Genomic DNA, 20,008 nt, shown 5'->3' on the forward strand with positions numbered 1-20,008 from the left:
TGTGTGAGATTATGGAAGAGTGAAGGAGTTGGGGGTTGGCTTAACTTCTTCAGAATTTAGCTCAGAAATAATTTTAGTATGCTTTAGGGGTAAATCAAGAAACTAAGCATTCTTTGTATTCTGCTGAAAAAGATGGCAACTATAGATTTCCAATCAAATAACTTGCACACGAGCAAATTCTACACGGTCTGCGTCAAACTATTATGTGACTTCCAGTGGTTGCACTATAATGCAGGAGAAGAGGAAGTGCAATGATCAAATTCATTTCCTTACTCCCCTTAGCAAAAGACTTATTTTGACAATTATCTATCTGAAAATTAAAGTTAATTTTTAATTTATGCATAACGTTTGTATTCACAAATTTTAATAACAAAGGTCAACCCATTGCAGTTGTTCCTCTGGGCAAACAATGTAGATGGATGATTGTTGAGAAAACATGCATGCAATCCTTAACACTGTTGTGTTATCTGCTGTGGGCATTGGTGATATTATTATCACTTGGTCCGCAATGCTAACATATCTCAACTCATCGAGATTACCTCAAATTGCCACTGTCAGTGTTTTTCAGATGTTTAATTATAATGATCTTGGTAAAGGCCAATAACTTTTATTTTTAAAAAGAAGAAAACCGGATTGTTTACCAAATGACATGATCCCACAATTTAACCAAGTACATTTTTCTTCAAGAATCTTTTCCATTCTTGCATTTGTTCTGATAACTGCAAGACTAAAAGCCGTAACAACGTCTTTTGTTTTTCTTTAGTTACAAAAATAAATTTTACCATCAAGTGTAAAGCAAAGCAAATGCAATTCAATCCTAGGTAATCACCCATACTCTCAAACCCAAACCAATACAATGTGATCATGAATCAACAGACAATTGTGATCTACAATAAGTTGCATGTTAAGTTGGAGATACAACAAAGATGGATCTTGCAAATTGGTGCGATCATCCACTTAGTACAGTCAGTTCTGCTATAACGTGTGTTCTGGCAACATGAGTTGGCTATAGCACAACTGACGAATAGGGGAACGCTATGTCTAAAACACAAACTTGAGTCAGCTATAACATGATTCCATCGGTGCATGGAGGAGTACATGTCAACATCACATGATCTTTGGCTTTGTCCTGAGCATGTGCAATGTTAGTGCCAAAAGAGTCACCACACCGGCATCATGTGATCATTTCACAGACTTTGTCGTGAAGCTCTTTCTGTGAGAGGTACAGATTCTCCTCATCCTGGATACTGCGCCAAGCCATCCTCCCATTGGTGAGCTTTCTGAAAGCATCAAAGTGCTAGTTCTACCCCAAACACAACCTCTCTCCTTCAAACCATAGACCAGGGTGCAATAGCAGCTTTTAAAGCTTATTATTTAAGGTGTACATTTAAGAGGCTGAATGCAGCCACTGAAGGGGGATAAGGACAGTGTTCTTCAATGTTGGAAGAGCTTTAACATCAAGAATGCAATTGATTTAATCATGGAGGCCTGGCATGATGTCAATAATGACTGCTTTCATGCAGTTTGGTGGAACCTTCGCCCTGACTTTTTTCAAGATTTTAAAGGATTTGATCTTCAGAGGATCTTCCAAGAATCAAAGAACATTTTGTTGATAATGCAAAGCAAGTTGGATTTGAAGTACTGGAGAATGAGGATGTTGAAGAGCTGCTTGAGTCCCACTGTAAAGACCTCTCTACAACTGATCAATAACAACTTGTTGCTGAGGGGGCGGTGGAAGCAGGAGATGAAGATGAAGTCCAGGATGCAGCACCACGAGAGCTTTCCACTTCTATTTTGTCTTCTATCCTGAATGAAATTGTGAAGTAGTTGCAATGATTAGAGGACAATGATTACAATGCAGAACACAGCAGGGTAGCAGTTAATGGAATAAGATCTTATTGGCACCCTATGAACAGCTCCTTCATGAAAGAAGAAAAAGGGCAAAGCAGCAAAAACTGCCTTTTTTTAAGCCAACCCTCAAGAAACAGGCAGAAGACAATGAACCACAGCCATCCATTTCTGGATTGACTCTTTTCTGCCTTAACCCTGCAACCGCAACTTCACCTGAAAGTGATGATGATGATGATAATGATTTTATTTCATTATTATATACAAATTAAACTTTTATTCAAACTGTGCTATAGTTTGTGCTAGACTTTTCAGTGATTTTTGAATGATTTTGCGCGATACTTTTTGGTGGACTGCCCGTGGCCCAAATTTTGCCCATAGGTCATTGTTTCTGTAGCGCAATTTTCCTAATGCAGTGTTGTGCAGGAATGCAACTGACACATTGTAGCAGAACCAACTGTATATATGTTATCGATGTAAGAAGGAAATCTGCTATGGGATTAACGTACATTTCCAAGCCTTCACCAACAATCCAAAATGGCGGCAGAGTAGGACACACCAGCCAGACCTCATTTGCTCCATCTGTTTATTTCCCATTTCCTACTCTTTTTCTGTATTTCTCTTGGTGCTGCTTCTCAGCCTCAGCACGAACGTAGTGAGGCACCTGTGGTAGTGTCTCAGCCCAGTAATGTCTCAAGCTGGTGACTGAGCAGCTCTTGGTGGGTCTCAGCCTGGTCTCTTGGCAGTTTTTGGTGGTGTCTCGGCATGGCATGCACGTGTTCCAGTGGGGGCATGTTCTGCAGGCAACAGGGAGATTGGAGAGGTGACGGCTTCAGAAGCAGCAATGGCATTGTAGCCCAATGTGGGAAGAGCAAGTAATGAGGGAAGCCCCTGGTATCTGAGGTTCCATTAAGAACAGACAACTGCAGTCTCCTGAGGGTGAGATAAGTGGAGGATTCATTAAAGACTGTTGAGCTCCTAACTCAAATCCTTTCATTTTAGTTTAATTTAAGAAAGACTTTGATGTTGATTATTACCTTATTTCAGTATTTTTCTACTTATTCTAACAGAGTGATGTTCAACTTTGTCTCTCTTATCACTTTGTACCTAATTTTTTTGTACCTAGGTGCCTTTGAACCTAACAGGGTGCCATGTGTGACACCATTGTACACTTTTTACTGTACTCCTGTACTTCCATACATGAGTACAAGTGACTATAAAATCTAAATCTCACATGGTTGGGTCATAACTGCTCATTGCAGTGATCAAGCAGTTCACTCAGTTGACTCAAACCATTTGCAATCGTTCAAGAAAAAGGTCTACCACCACCTTCTCAGAGAAACAAAGGATAATCAATGAATGCCTGCCTTGCCTGCAGTGCCCATGTCCAAGGATGAGTTACAGAAATAAATTTTAAAAATGCTATTAAGTTGTATTATATGTTTTTGACATGCAAGTTAAACTTAGAATTCGAAGGCCAACATTGTACCACTTTCAGACGTTCTGAGGTTTATCATATGTAATTACATTTAAAACTAGTGGAACAATTTCTACATTGATATGAGTTGGATTGTGTTCTTTACTTTGTTGTAAAGCTTAATTCAGTTGACATGTAAACTGATATTACAGTAATTTGGGAAACCTCCAACATTGTCATATTTGAACCGTAAGTTCCTGCATGGGCCTTAACATCCTTCAGCTCTACAATCCCTCAGCCTCGACCAAAACGTAGAACGTCACTTCTGTTTCTTTCTCAGTACTTTTGGAGAATTGCCACTCACACTGCATATTTGAGGAGACCTTGGTGACCCTGAGATCTGTTGTGTGGTACTTCATCTATCTTCTGATATCTCTCAACTAGAAGCTTATCCTACTCTCTGATAGTTTACAGCATTCTCTGTGCAAACTGTGAAACCTGAAGTCAATGATCCTCTGCAATATGAAAAGCCTCCTGACATCTAACCGAATTTTATGAGCACATAGCTCACTCCTGTTTCCTGTTGTTTCTTAACTTACCTCATTCAAGTGGTCTTGCCACATGTCTTCTATTATTTTAAAAGCCTCAATCAAGTTTCAGTTCTCTAAACCTATTGTAGCAGTGAAGTGCTTTTAAACTAGGTAATAATCAAACATTTCCATTGTGTCTATTTCTTACCATGAAAGGAGTTGTTTCAGAAAATGACATTCTTTAAAAATACTAGACAACCTCTTGTTTAGTGTTTCTCGTTTGTCTTGGATTAACAGACAATTAGATTCCCCTTTCAGTTCAAGCTGTCTCTTCACTTGCCCCCAACTCCAACATCGCTATTTGTTGGCACACTCTTTACATCCATTAGTTAAAGTTGTTTTTCTTCCCTAATTAGCCACCTCACCCACAATGTAGCAGTAACTTATTATTTTCAATTCCAGAGATTCCCAGAGATTCTGAGGGGTACAATAGACACAAGTCATTTTCCTTTCAACGTTACAGCAAAAAATAAGGTTACAACAAGAAGTATTCTTTTTAAAGAAAATGGGAACAGAAGCTAGGAAGAAACAGTTTTCTACATTTTTTAACATAAGTGTCTTTGTAAGGGAAATTTGCATATAAGTTGCCAACACTAGCATATTATGTGGCAGGTTGATTGTGTCTTTGTTCAGTTATATTTCTATGAGATGCCAAACCTCAAAACTTGCTCTGTTCCCATTTTGAGTAGGCATGCAATCTGTTGTAGTCTTTACAAGCAGTAAAAAGTGATTCTGAAGGTACCTGTAGTCATGAGATGCCAGCAGCTGGCACTCACAGGCAACACCTGCACCAACTAACATTCCAAATACCAGCGCTTCTCAAGTCTGAACTGATAAAGGATGGTAAGGCTCCATTTGATTAGTCACCAGCAACAGCAAATAAAGTGGACTGGCTGATCAAGTGCTTAATTTGGCAAAACATTGAGGAACTATTTAATACTGTCAGGACAAAAATATAGTGTCTGTGTTCGAAAATAAACCTTTGAATTCAGTGTTCATAAGTTTGTGGTGGATATTTTATTAGCTTATGATTGAGTTTCTACAGATTCAAGGTACATTTTGTTCTTAACTCCACAATACATTTGTGTTTAACAAAAATACTGGACCTGAAAGTCCTGCTCAACTGGTGCAAGTGAAAAATGCAGGATCCTCATTTGTCCCGGCACAAGATCACTCAAAACTGCAGACAGGCTTGGGAATGTCTTGAAATTTACTTGGATGGGATTTCCAAGTAGGACAAAGGGTTCAGGTTAAAAGTATCTGAAGCCCTGGTTTTCCCAAATGCTGTAGGAGTTTGATCTAATGACAAGAATTCTCTTATTTAAAGAGGATTCCAGCCCAGAAATCAGCCTTATTAGTGGGCCTGGCTCCCTTTAAGACGGGACATATTGGACACTAGGCTTTTGCCCAGGCGGAGGTGGGCGTGTGTATTATGTTGGATGAGATTGTGGGATGACTGAAGGTTGAAGGTGTATTACAGAATGCCTTGTCAGCCCAGAGGAAGTGATCATGCTGGGATTTGAAAGCAGAGTGGAAAGCAGATTAAGTTTTGGGTTCCTGGACAGTGTGTACCTACACTTTGCTCTTCCTCTCAACAGACTTCAGCTCCCGTCAGCTGACAAGACTCTTCAGGTTCAAGAAACCTAGCTGGTCAGGGTTGAATTTAAATGGTAATTTAAGCCTAACAGATGTGGCTTCATGAAAATATTTCAGTGACCAATCTTTCCCCTGGACATGAAATAGTTGGCTATTTTTCATCCCTATCCCACTACTACGCCCAATCCACACCAAGCCATATCTGTTAAACTAGAGATGGGTCAATTGGGTTCAGATTAGATATTTATTCTGTATCCCATTGTCTTTGGTAGTTAAAATGCCCCATGTGGTTATTGTGATCGATCGGGTAGATCAATAATAGCAGTGAGGAAGTTAAGTGGAATGGCTGCAGCCATTCTTTAGTAGATGACACCAGCCAACTGATCACCACAACCCAGCCTAATGAAACGAAGCCCATGTGTTTTGAAAAACAAAATGACTAAGTACCATCTGTCATCTCTAAGTCAGAGGCTTTTTGGCCTTTGTATAAGTGCATATGGAGCGGAATTCCCAGAATAACCCTAACTCTTTCTCTAGACATGCTCTCTTGAAGTAAAAGCGTTGTGAGCTGTCTCTTGGGCATAGCTCCCAACCAATGTACAATTGTGGTCAGTATAATTCAAAGCAGGATTTCAGTGAAACCTAGTTTCATCTCCAATTCAGATGATGCTCAACAAGCTACCAGTTTTGTATATTTGACTCAGGGCTAGAATTATCAGCCTATTTCGAGAAGGAAGCCATACATTAGAAGTCCTTTTAAAAATGTGTTTTGGATAGTGTTTTTGTCACTAGGTTGACTCTATTAGATCATTTATAATAGTCCAAGATTTAAGTAAAGTTGCATGCTAGTTTTGTTTACTGGTTAGGGTAATTACCAATCTAACAATTTATAATATTGTTGGCCAGTAAAAGGGAGAGGATCCCGAAATGTGGTAGTGAAATATACAGGGTCTGTTAGTTTGTTATGCCCAATTTTAATGGATCTAAAATTATCCTAGATTTAATCTAAAATTCAATCATGGCAGATTCTGCAAACCATTTACTATGGTAGTTTCTGAATCCATTAAATCCACCCAGTGAACTGTCTTTGCTGTTTCTCTGGTCATTTATGAACAGGAACTGCCCGGAGAGGAAGTGCTCAGATGTGCAGGTGATTGAAACAACATTAGAAGTGATATATTTCTTTCCGATATGGGGTTCTCTACAATATAGTCCTGGAAAATCTTCTACAATATGCGTTTACACAATATTGGTAGAATCTCTGGATTTTGTAGGATGACATTTCTACAAAAATTACAGCAATGACACCTTAATACTGGTCTGGCTGCTGAGAACACAGCTCTTAAGTTAAAAATGTATTTGCAGAAATCATTCTCAAAAGCTTGGGATGAAGCTGATTCAGATTTTAAATACTGTGAAGAATGCTAAAATGTTAAACATTGCTCTGTACCCTACTAAACCAGCTCTTTTCTGGGATTCTCTTTCAGAAATGTATTCTATTCATAACATTTGTAAATGGGTCACAAAGCATTTCAACTTGAATATTCGCAAGAAAATTCAACTTGGCAACATTTTTTCTATTTCAGGTATATAGAGCCCAAACACTAAATATTGCAAATTATAAACTGCAGAAATGCAATAGATTTAAACTTTTTTTCTTTTCCCAAGATATTCCCCTCTGAAGTGCCTCAGGTACATTTTTAATACCCATGATTTCCAATGTACAATGTTGTATTTTATACAATGTTTAGGTGTTCTACATTTCCAGCCCCTCATGCATCATCGCTTAAAGGGTTTACGCAATGAGCTTTTCCTATTGTTCTTTGGGAAATTTTATTAGCAACCATACCTTCAACTATGAATACTTCAAGGTCAAGGGTTCAGGGCTATTGGAAGTGCGCTTGATTTTGCACAGACTTGTCTTTTGTAAACATTTCCATAAACTGCTTCAAAAGATATTCTGCCTGTTTCATTTGAATTATCATGGAAGTAAGCAGCATGCTGTGGTCTATACTTTGGAAATGAAGTAGCAGTGTACTATGTTTGATTCTGTGGTTGATTGAAGGCCAAATGCATTGCCACAAAAAGAACAGTCTGAAAGGCAGCTGCATGTTCAAAACTACATTTGTTAGTAATGTTAGCATTCACATGACAGAAGCCAGCAAACATGAATAGCTACAAAAGAATTCTGGATTTCAAGCCCTAGAATCCTTTTCATAAAATCTATATAAATTTATAGAGACTTTGTGATCGAGTGGAGTAAGTTACACTTTTTAGAACTTCTACTTCACTCGAACCAGAACCAATCCAAAATAAACATGAGTTAACAGACAAATCTAGTTCAAATGAGAAGGTAATTTAAATAAAATCATTGATAAAACAAAGATGCATCTTACACAACCACAAGCACCAATCTCACTGCCTACATAAAAATATGAAATCTGTCTTTCCAAGCCAGTTCATTCAGCACTATCATCTGAAGTTATGGGTAATATCAACCAAGCACCCCTTCATCTTGGTCAGCCTTGATAATGTAACTTTCCCTATTTCCTTTCCAACTGACCAATCAACAATACTTGTCCACCCTCCGGACTCTGACACAGCCTGCCAGCTGTGACGCATGCCTGAGCTACTCAAATTGCTTTTCAGGATTCAGTCTGCAAGCTTTCAGATAATTCAAAAATGCTTGAACCAGTATGACGGAGGGAGAATCCTTGATGAAGCAGCTGAGGATGATTGGGCCTAAGATAATACCCTGACAAACTCTGCAGATGCCCTTTGGCTGGGATAATTGGCTTCCAATAATCACAATCGGTTGACTGCTGCCTTGATGTCAAGGGTAGTCTCTCTCTGGATCTGAGTTCTTTCTTTCCATGGTTGAATCAAGGCTGTAATAAGGATAAGTTCTGAGTGGAGAGATAGTAAGAACTGCAGATGCTGGAGAATCTGAGGTAACAAGGTGTAGAGCTGGATGGTCTAGGCCCAAAACGTCAGCTTTCCTGCTCCTCTGATGCTGCTTGGCCTGCTGTGTTCATTCAGCTCTACACTTTGTTATCTAAGTTCTGAGTGGATCTTGTGGAATATAAACTTCACATCAGTGAACACATTATGGTTGATTAAGAGTTGCTTGATAGCACTGTCAGTGATAACTTCCATCAGTTTCATGATTGAAATTATACTGATGTGGAGCTAATAGGCCAGGTTGGATTTGTCCTGCTTGTTGTAGATGGGATGCAACTGGAAATTTTTCCACATTACTGGATAGATGTCAATGTTGTGACTGCACTGGAATGGTTTGGCTATGAGTACAGCTAGTTCTGGTATAAATATCTTCAGCATTGTCACTGGAATGTTGCCAGGTTCTCATCCTTTTTCGTACTCCGTGACCAGCCATTTCTTGATACCAAGTGGAATGAATCAAATTGGTTGAATGTTGGCATCAGTGATGCTTGAAAACTCAGGACGAAACAGATGGGTCTTCAACTAGGCACTTCTGACTGAAGATGTTAGTAAATACATCTGCTCTTCTTTGCAATGATCTGCTGGACTCGCCCATTGTTGAGAATGAGAATGTTTGTGGAGCTGCCTTCTCCAGTGAGTTGTTTAATTATTCACTACCATTAACAATTGAATGTTACAGAATTACTGAGCTTAGATTCAGTCTCTTGGTTGTATGGACTGTGTATTACATGCTGCTTTGGCATGCAAGTAATCCTGTGTTGTAACTTAAGATGAACTCCTTGTTTTTAGGTTGCTATTCCTGGCATGCCCTCCTGCACTCTTCATTGCACCATGGTTAATATCCTGGCTTAATGGTAGAGTGGGGAATGTGCCATGAAGTTAAAAATTGTGGTTGAGTATAATGCTGCTGCTGCTGCTGCTGGCTCGCAGTGCCTCATGGTTGCCCAGTCTTGATTTGCTAGATCTGTTAGAAATCTATCCCACTCAGCACATGGAGTATATCCTTAATATGAAGACAGGCTTTCATTTCCACCAGGACTATGTGGTGATCACTGCTACTGATGCTGTCAAGGACAGATGCAGCTATCACAGGTAGACTGGCAAGGATGAGGCCATGTACGTTTTTCCCCCAGTTTGCACATTAATCTCATGCTGCAGGCCTGGTCGAGGAGTGATGTCCTTTAGGACTCTGCCAGCTCAGTCAGCAGTGGTGCCATTGAGTCACTTTTGGTAATGGTGCCCCTTGCAAACTACATTCTGGGCTCCTGCCACCTCCAAGTAATAATCAACATGGGGAGAATAGATTCATCAGACATCAGTGGCCGTGGGTTATAATCAGCCGGAGATTTTCTTGCCCATGTTTGACCTGATACCATGAGACCTCATGGGGTCTGGAATCAATGTTGAGGACTTCCAAGGCAATGCCCTCCTGCCTTGGATGCCACAATCTGGTACCCTTCCTGGTAGTTTTGTCCTAGGGATAGGATAGGACATACGCATGGATAGTGGTGGTGTTGCTTGGGACATTGTTTCCATGGTTCCATGAGAGTGACAGGCTGTTGTTTAATTGGTCTTATAGACAGATCTCCTAACTTTGGCACAAGCCCCGAGCTGATTAGTAAGGAGGACGATGTAGAGTCGATAGGATTGTGTATGCTGTTCCCTTGGTTGATGTGGGTGGTATCTCTGGTTTCATTCCTTTTATCAGCCATTTTAATAGAACCCAAATGGCTAGCCAGGCTATTTTAGAGATATTTAAAAGTCAACCATATTGCCATGGATGTGGAGTCATCTGCGGGCCGGGCTAGGATGTCAGATTTTCCTACCCTGAAGGACATTAATGAACCAAATGCGTTTTTGGAGCAATCAACAATGGTTTCAGGGTCTCCGTATAATAGCTTAAATTTCAGATTTGTTCACTGAACCCATTTTTCCAGAAAATTAGCACGTGTCTCTGGATAACTAGTCAAGTGACAATAGCAGCAGTCTCAATGTGTTTGTGCACTAGGATGTTTAGCCTTTCATGGTAAGCTGTTGCTGATGTCTGCAGTCTCCTTGAACAAGACATCTTCCCTCAGTGGACCAGGTGGGCACACATTGCTGGTCATTGCTAGTTGTATACCTGGCCCTTTAGTTCTGTACCAATCGCTGAAGTTTTGTTCTCTCTCTGGCAAGGGGAGAATGCAGAGAACTGAGAGTGGGCTACATGAAGTCTTTGAACCCTGACAATCCACCTCTTATTGCCCAAACAATTCTGACCTGTATTAATATTTTCTATTTATTAATTTGCCTTGTTTGAACTTTGGAAATTTTAAATTTCTGTTCTGTATTATTGATGGATAAATTTTGTTAGAACAGAATAATGTTCCAATCCATTATTTGAGACAATTCCCCTTTCTTTATCTTCAAATAGTTCACAAAAGTAAAATCCAGTCTTTGAAGTGCATTCAAACTGGACCATTTTTAATGATATAAATGTACTGATTTTTTTTTCTGAAGGCTGCTCAACAATAACCAAATTAGGGGGATTCCACGGCGGGCCTTCGAGGAGTTGGAAAATCTGAAGTATCTGTGAGTTGACATTTCAAGCACCTAGACATACTTGCTGTGGGTTGCATCTTGTATTAGAAAGCAGCTGTGCATAAATATTCTTGTGGCATGGGATAGTTAACACAATAATAGTGATCTCAGTATCAAACTCATAACTTGGTGTTTGCTTCACAGACATGGTATCAATGTGCTCATTAACTGTGAGTAACATGAAACAGCTACATCACTGGGCAGCCAAACACAAACATGATGCAGACGTGTATCTTGTTATTAAATGTTGCCAAACACACTGCAAACTCCAGATTTATTTTGTTTTCTTTAAGCTGGAAAATATAAGTGTTTAAGGAATGCTTATAATCATGTCTGAAGCAGAGTCCTCAACTCAGTACAATATATAACTATCCACTAATGTTAATAGGTTTATTTTATACATGGTAAAACTAAAACAAGCGTCCTCAATATTTTCACACATGCTGTCGGTAAAACAGGGACCCACTGCGAATGCCTCCCACTGAATTGCAGTTGAAGACTTCGGACAGTTCCGATGTGCTTACCTGGATGGTTACCCATTGATAAAACAGCTCTTATTAAAGTCTTGAATAACTACAGAATTCACACCTGTATTGATGTCACTGACCACACTGACAAAATCAGCTGATCACTCACTCCTACTACCTGACTTGCACCACTTACATACCACCTCTTCCAAAGAAATGCCAGATTGGGTTTGAAACATTAACTCTGTTTTTGTCTCTCTCCGTGGATGTTGCCAGACCTGATGACTTTTTCCAGCACTTTCTGTTTTATTTCTGATGGTGCTTCACCGACTTGCCAGCCTGTCTACTGACGATCTTCCCCACATACTGCCTGACCCACCTAAAACCTTACGCAACTACCATGCTATGCACCTATCATCTGAACTAACATACACCATGCCCATTCACACATTTTATCCATTCATTCATTTCACTACCATTCAAAATGGATGCTTACACATACCAATGCAAATTGTGTATCTCAGAGCAACAACCCCTGTGTTTCTGTATACAATAGTGAAGGGGAATACAATTCATGTGACATTACATCATGTGAATGTACCCCTCAACTGGTCTACAACTGATGTAAAGTAGACAGATCCGCAGTGGGAAAGGAATGAGGAGACATACACCAGTTTGGTGTGCTGGGGCTTAGGGAGTGCGAGCATAAACTGTTTAACAAAATGGGGAATTCATGTTCATGACCTGTTAATTTTTGCAGGGATCAAAATTCTGTCAGTTTTGGGTGAAGGGAAAAGTTGAGAAGAGCAATGCCAGTGTGAAATTTGAGAGGAAATTAGTCTAAGATTCTTATCACTGTTACTGTGGGGGCAACAATTAGAAAGGTTATTGTGAACTGCATAAAGTGGCCGTATAATTTCAGAGAACAGTATGTGTCTGTTATTTTGACAATCATAGACATAATTTTAAATTCCATTTTGTAGCAGAGATAAATGTCTCTAATGTCTCGTCAAGAAATAAGAGAATATCACCCATATTTCTGCTGTAAATGTAATGGTAATTGTACCTGCAGTTAAAACTAGACTAGGCTATGCCCCACTCTTCTCAGAATGCAACATACATAGGCATATTTTTTGAGTTGTAAATCTTCTGAGGCCATCACTTTTTGCTAATTTTCCAATTTGATCTGGGTACACTTGGACATTGATACATAAAGTGCCAAGAAATGACTCAAACTAGCATACTCTACCATTTGTGCCAGACCACCACCTAAATGTTTGAAAATGCAATTAGAAAGCAGATTGGGAATTTATGACACACTCCACAGGGATGTAGGTAGAGTGTAATTGTGATCAAATCTATGGTTATCTAATTAACCAGTGGAAAGAATCTCCATGGATCTATCTGTTTCAGGTTTCAATTTCATTTGTTTTAAGACGTGTGTGTGTGTGTGTGTGTGTGTGTGTGTGTGTGTGTGTGTGTGTGTGTGTGAATGACTTGGCTACAGTTTATCCAAGATGTTGTCTTACAAGCTTTATCTTTTACTTTAAGATACCTTTACAAAAATGAAATCCAGACAATTCAAACACAAGCATTCAAGGGATTGGTTTCACTGGAACAGCTGTAAGTTTAAAAATGATATTTCTACGTAGTTTTTTTCATTCATTCATGGAATGGGTGCATTGCTGGAAGGGCTGGAATTTAGTGACCTTTCCTAATTTACCTTAATTCAGTGACTTGGTTGGCCATATCAGAGGGAAATTCAGAGTCAACAACATTGAAGTAATACATAGAGTGTTCACAGGGAGACAGCGAAAACACATCTGAACTTGACTACAGCTCCTTTGTTATGAGTACAGAATTATGGGACTATAACATCACATCCTGGATTGAAAGAGTAATGATTGACAGCAGTTTCAAACAAACACTGTTAAAAATGCATTTACATCCTATCACAGCAGTTTTGTCATCGTTATTAATGGGAGCAACATAATAAATTATAGCGATAACCGAATTTAAGCTTCCCATTGCCATTTGGTATTCGAATTCCTGTCCATTAATCATTAATCTTGGCCTCTGGATTACCAGATGCATGACATATCAATACTACCTTACCTATTGCGATAAAGGCCAGAAGATATTTCAAAGGTAATAGAATAATTATTTCTAGAAACAAAATGAGAGTTAGCCCAACAATGGAATGACCATTCCTTTTGCTGCAATTGTATAATCAAATTTTCTTTTCCCCCTAACAGGTATCTTCACTTCAATAATATAGAAGTGTTAGAATCTGAAACTTTTACTGACCTTCCTAAACTTGAAAGATTGTGAGTATAGCCTCTAGGTGCAAATAACAATTGCAATTTTTAAAAACTAATCATTTTGAATCAGCACAATGCAAACAGCTTTATTTAGAATATCTGATATTCCTGCGCCTTTGTTCTAACACATTGGGCCATGAAATTGTACTGTGGGATGCTTATGTAAAATACTTAGCACATTCTCTGAAAACCCCCCTGAACGTAAATATGTTATTACTTGGTGGACTTGCAGAAGTGGGAATTTCTCCCAGGTCCTGAAATGAATTCAGAGATAGTAGGAACTGCAGATGCTGGAGAATCTGACATAACAAGGTGTAGAGCTGGATGAACACAGCAGGCCAAGCAGCATCAGAGGAGCAGAAAGGCTGATGTTTCTGGCCTAGACCCAAAACGTCAGCCTTCCTGCTTCTCTGATGCTACTTGGCCTGCTGTGTTCATCCAGCTCTACACCTTGTTATCCTTGAAGTGAATTTCTGGTTTTATTTAAATGGAATATTGAGAATCTTTCAGCTCAATCCTGAATACTACAATTGCCGAGAACAGCATCTGAATTGCATTCCTGAGTTGAACACAAGCACAAAAAGGCAACAGTTGTATATCGCAAATTAATTGACACTATTTTAAAATCAATGATCGCTTTAACTTTGCAGGTTCTTGCACAACAATAGACTGTCAAGAATACATCCAGGGACTTTCCACCAACTTGAATCATTGAAAAGACTGTAAGTAACAACATTTACTCATGTAACTGTTGTGAATTTAAACACATTTGTACTCAAAAACTTTTCCCACTTAATTGATTCGCTATCTGCCAAGGTGAAGCACTTTGGAGTCTGCCCCCCCCTTACATTACAGCCAAGTTTTCAGCAGAGCAGTGCCAGAGAAGAAACATGAGTAGGCTATTTGAAATTAAAATTGAATACCAAACAATTCGAAAGCAGCGCGGCTGACCTGTATGGGTGGAATAAGATTGACTAGCATTGTTATCCGCACCACGCTAAACAAAGTGGTGGTAGTAAATGAAATCACTGGTGTGGACGCGGGCACATATTCTGTTATTGCCTTCTGTTTCTAATTTAGATCTCCATCAAAAGAGTATGGAAATTGCTTTGTATCTATTGATAAGGCATTTCCTAATACACTCCCCTGCCATCTTGAGGAACTAGGGCAGCAGTTACATGGGGGCACAGACACATGCAAGTTACCCACAAATTCTCTCCCTCTCTCTCCCTCCTGAGTTAGAACAATATTGCATTTCTTCACTGTCACTCGTCCAATATTCTGGAACTCATTCCTGAATGGCACTGAGTGTACATTTCACCACCACCTTCTCCAGGAAATTAGAGATAGGCATTAGATGCTAACTTTGTTAGCCACATCCACACTGGATGAAGAAGAAACATGGATGAGATTAATAAAGCTTCCCCGCCCCAAAATCACTGGGTTAATGATGATAGGATATGAGTTTCTCAATGAAATGTTTATTTTGCACTGCTGCTGGTAAAACCACAAAGAGTGGGATTTCCACAGGATTTGCCATTAATTTGCCAAGATGAATGAAACCCAAGAGAACTTGTATAAATGCAGTTTCTCCAGGATTACTATAATTTTACTAAATTATGGCAGAAGTTTAGGAAACCCCAGAAGTATCAGAAATGCCGATCTAATGGTATTAGCTACTGAAGAGCCAAACCTGAGAGGATGGAGCTGGTTTTGAAAGATAATGGATAATGAAGGTTAGCATTCTTCCTCTACAGTGATCAGGAATACAATGGCTGAATGTTCAGGAATGCACTAGCATTCTAGGTGAGAGTGTATTGCTGCCATAATATCAGCTTTGATTTTCACTGGAACCTGGAGAAACTGTTGGCTACATGCCAACCACTTAACTTTCTCTTTTAAGTTTGGTTCCAGGAGCCTGCATCCACAAACCATTTCCTGATATTTATGCTGTTAAATTTGACTTCTGTGGAGCAGGTTGATTTGTTTTCTCAGGTTTCCTTGTGTTTATATGTTTGCCAGTGTTTCATGCATTTTAAGCGGCCAACCTTAGCAAAACCAGTAGGTTTGCTTTGGTGAACTGCCGTGCAAGTTGTCAGTCAGGAGCCAGCAGGACCCACACAGCAACATTGTAACAGTAAAGTGGCTTAGATGGAGTAAAAATCCTTTACTGGGAGCACAACTGTTGCCATTCTCTCTTTATTTAATCATTCCTGCAAAGAAAACGCTTTCTTTGATTAACTGAATTTGCGCAAATATGTTCACTAATTGCCACAAAATTGAAGTCATTAATCTACCTTCAGCAAATGTTTTAGATGTGGTGAGAAGACAATAGAGATGTTTCCTGTTGAGCTGTTTTGGGAATTGATCCGCTATCTGACATAGACAGGAGGGTTTATAAAATGTACGCAGTCAGTTACGCTAACTAATGATCATAGTTCATCTGTTCTGGAAAAACAAACTTTATCTTTCAACATAGAAATTATAAAACTTGGTTAAAAGTGAATAAATACGAAGTTGCAAATTTCTTCGTTATAAAATGTTACCAGCTATTTGTCGAGTAAATAGATCCTTTCATGGCGCGTTTAAAGTGTTCCTCTGAATTTGAGTGTAGCCATGAGAATGCAGCATGTAGGTATTTAATTTCTATGACAAGACTATGTACATTGTGGGCTGGATTTGACATGAAGGAAGTGGGCCTACCCAGTAGCTGATAAGACATGGGGAAAGTCCGCCTCCACTGGCTATAGAAGCGACAACCCAGCTGATCATTTAGGGAATTCATTGCCTGAGTTCATGTCTCCTCCTTGATGTGGGAGGATCTGACACCTCCAAGAGCTATCGACCAATGACATGGGCAGCTTTGCTTGGGCCAGTCATGAAGGTCACAATGGGCAGCAGAGAGGCTGGTGTGGGACGGGGCTTTCAGTGGAGGTGGATCTTTCTGATCTGCTCCCCATTTGACACAGGGTACCCAAACAAGAGGAATGGCACTCCCCTCCAAGCCTGCAGCCAGGATACCATACTCCTAGCTGATAAAGTACTACTAATTGGCCATGTAAAAGCCTCAGTTACCCAAGGGTGGATAAGCCACCTCATCTTTCCCAATGGCACAACACCCTTGGAATCCCAACCGATTTCATGCCCATCACTCCCACCATGTCCACAGCCTGCACCAGGGTTGGAGCAAAAAATTGTGGCCTGTATTTGCTTGTGCTTGAGCTTCTGGAGTTGATAGAAGACCACCCAGAAAAGCAATGGACTAGACGAGTTTGGATGTATTGTTGATTTTCTAACTCAGGATTCATCCACCAAACAGATGAGTGCTAATAGCTCTTCCTGTGTGTGAAGGTCTGCTAAGTTGAAACAAATCAGCATATATGAAATATGCATGTTAATAGAACAAGATTTTAAGTTGTGCATGATATTTAAGTGCTGTGGGAATCCTATAAATATGATTAAATCTTCTAAGATGTTTAAGAAATATTGGATCGTAATCTTATGAGTATACACTCCCTAAACAAGTTACCTGTGTATCCTAAGTACTGTTCCATAACTTAATAATATTTCTATTATAATTGTATTTTACAGTCGCTTGGACTCCAATTCACTGATCTGTGACTGTGAGTTAGTGTGGCTGGCAGAACTTCTGAAGAAGTATGCTGAACATCGTAACGCCCAGACAGCTGCTACCTGTGAGCATCCCAGTAGACTGCAGGGACGGTCAATTACAACAGTAACAGTGCAGGAGTTTAATTGCGGTAAATAAATTAAATTGTCTCCATTATTTTGTTCTTGTTAACCAATTGATGTCCTATGGGTTTCTTCATGCATGGTTGCGTGCAGGGAGAGGAAGTACAATCGTTGGCTGGAGTTGGAGCAAAGCAATCAGTCAATAAACGTAATACTGTCTGAGTGAATAGATCCACTCAGCATAGTGCGAGTTGGAGTGTCGGACATATGCAACACAGCATGAGACTGGAGTTTATGCAGCAATGGGGGGAATTTCACAAATTGAAAATTTTGAGCTGAAGCCAATAGTGGGATTGTTGTATGAGCTGAAAGTAATTTGCCACTAGGTCTATGATGAGAAAAGGTGCTGTTCGGGAACTAGGACACAGAGTAGGGACATTTTAGACTGGGACAGAGATTGGTGAGAGTTGTGGGGTTAGTTTAGTGCATAAATATTAGGATTGCTTGATCAATTTTTGTTATATATCACTAATCTTCAATTATAATCTTATAATTATAATCTTCAATTATAATCTTATAATTATAATCTTCAATTATAATTAACTGTTCTGATATTAAAGTTATAGCAAAATTTGAAACTTCAAGCTTTAATCTGTTGCTTACACAGGGAGAAAACATGGAAGTTTTCTCAAGACAGTACTTGTACCGCAGTAAGCGACCCTAGGTTTTAACCTGTGTTTCTCACAGGGAGCTTTGAGCAATGATGTTCTTTGAATGCAGACAGAAAGTGGTTTTAAATGTTTGTGCAGGACCAGTGAGCAGAGGGTTTTCTTACTGATGCGCTGCATCTGGAAGAGCTATTAGCGCTTATCTGTTTGGTGGATGAATCCTGAATTAGAAAATTAACAATACATCCAACCTCATCTAGTCCATTACTTTTCTGGGTGGTCTTCTATCTACTCCAGAAGCTCATCTGCTACTTACTCACCTGAGTCAACATGTTGCTGTGGCACATCTATCAATTGAATTCCTAGATGCACAATAGAGACATTCTGGATATAAACGTTCCTGGTGAATTTTTGAATGCAATAAAAGCAATTGAATCATTTATCTTTGATCATTTTGCTGTGGATTATAGCTTTTTAAAAAGTTTTTATGTATGTGGTTTTTTTTGTAAAAGCAAGATGGTTGCTAAAAAGCTTTGGAAATATTATCTTAATACATTGCAAGTGGAACATTGAGTAAAAAAAGTTGTCTCAAAACATTGGAGAGAAGAAAAAAATCAGATAGTAACTTATAGAAACCATGAAAGGGAGAGTAGCCCATGGAACTACAGGCATCAGTAGTGGTTAAAATAATAAAAATTATCCTAAAAGCGTAAAAGGTTTTGGGTGTAAACTGGTAACCTAAGTTGTGAATGTGGCTTCGCAAATAACAAGTCCTGCTAACTGTTAGAGTTTCTTTTGAGTATAAGGCTAAGTTAGCTAACCAAACAAACTCAAAGGATTTAAAACCTTTAGCAATACATTTGATGCAGACATTGATTCTTTTATGTGATAAAATGATTTGAATCAGGAGGAATGATTTGAACTGCAAAACTAATTGATTCAGTTGGTAAAGCAACAATTGCTAAATCCAGGAGATGTCAAATGGATCAGTTCTAGGGTCATTGATAATGAGAACTGCAGATGCTGGAGAATCCAAGATAACAAAGTGTGGAGCTGGATGAACACAGCAGGCCAAACAGCATCTCAGGAGCACAAAAGCTGACGTTTCAGGCCTAGTTCTAGGGTCATTGTTGTTTTCATTGTGTGTTAATGATTTGGAAGATTCCGCAAGTCTGCCAATCATTTAAAATTAGGAAGGTGTATAGTTAGGAAGGATCAGACCAGGTGGAGAGGGATCTATATAGGCTAAGAGATGGGACCAGAAAGCTGTGGGATTACTTAATGTAGAACGAAAGGAAATCCATGAAGATGGGGAACATAAACAAGCAGTAGAGAAATAAATGAATATAATCTTTAGGAGAGGAATCTGATGCAGATTCTTAAATTCAGTATGATATGCAGGGATGATGAAAAAGCAAAAGCATGATATCATCAGGAAGTGCTAATTAATTTTCGTAAAGGTTTGGTGCATGTGTGAAGTTTGGGCTGCACCCAAGCCCATCCCAACTGATAATTAGAAAAGGTGCATTTGATGGCAGGATGTCAAGTTTTTAAGAGATTGACCATTTCTATCATTGGCAAAGATATGGGCCTATATCCCCTAATTCTGCACTCTTGAGCCAGGAAACTGGTCGTTCTTCATCTACCCTGTTAAGGCCTCTGAGTACCAAAATGTTTCACTGAGATCACAGCTCATTCTTTGCAGCTGCAGAAAACAAGATAACGTTTATAACTCAGGAACCAATCTAATGAACCTTCATTACAGTATCTCTGGGGTACAGAGACCAAATCTGTAGACTATACTGTGGGAACCATCTTACCAAAGGCCGGTGCTATTGCAGCAAGGACCCTTCACTCTTAAGTTGCA

The 20,008-nt window shown here is 39.3% G+C and overlaps 1 protein-coding gene across 1 annotated transcript in view; it reads left to right on the plus strand.

Annotated features, from left to right (window-relative positions):
* Window positions 1-20,008, plus strand: part of LOC125461566 (peroxidasin homolog) — a 183,985-nt gene that overhangs the window by 99,012 nt on the left and 64,965 nt on the right. Inside the window, exons 3-7 of the mRNA XM_048550487.2 lie at window positions 10,912-10,983; window positions 13,011-13,082; window positions 13,715-13,786; window positions 14,431-14,502; window positions 17,372-17,541. Of these exons, the coding sequence (XP_048406444.1) occupies window positions 10,912-10,983; window positions 13,011-13,082; window positions 13,715-13,786; window positions 14,431-14,502; window positions 17,372-17,541 (458 nt within the window). The remainder of the gene's footprint in view (window positions 1-10,911; window positions 10,984-13,010; window positions 13,083-13,714; window positions 13,787-14,430; window positions 14,503-17,371; window positions 17,542-20,008) is intronic.

The sequence above is a fragment of the Stegostoma tigrinum genome, chromosome 19, assembly GCF_030684315.1.
Source record: "Stegostoma tigrinum isolate sSteTig4 chromosome 19, sSteTig4.hap1, whole genome shotgun sequence".
NCBI classification, from domain to species: Eukaryota; Metazoa; Chordata; class Chondrichthyes; order Orectolobiformes; family Stegostomatidae; genus Stegostoma; species Stegostoma tigrinum.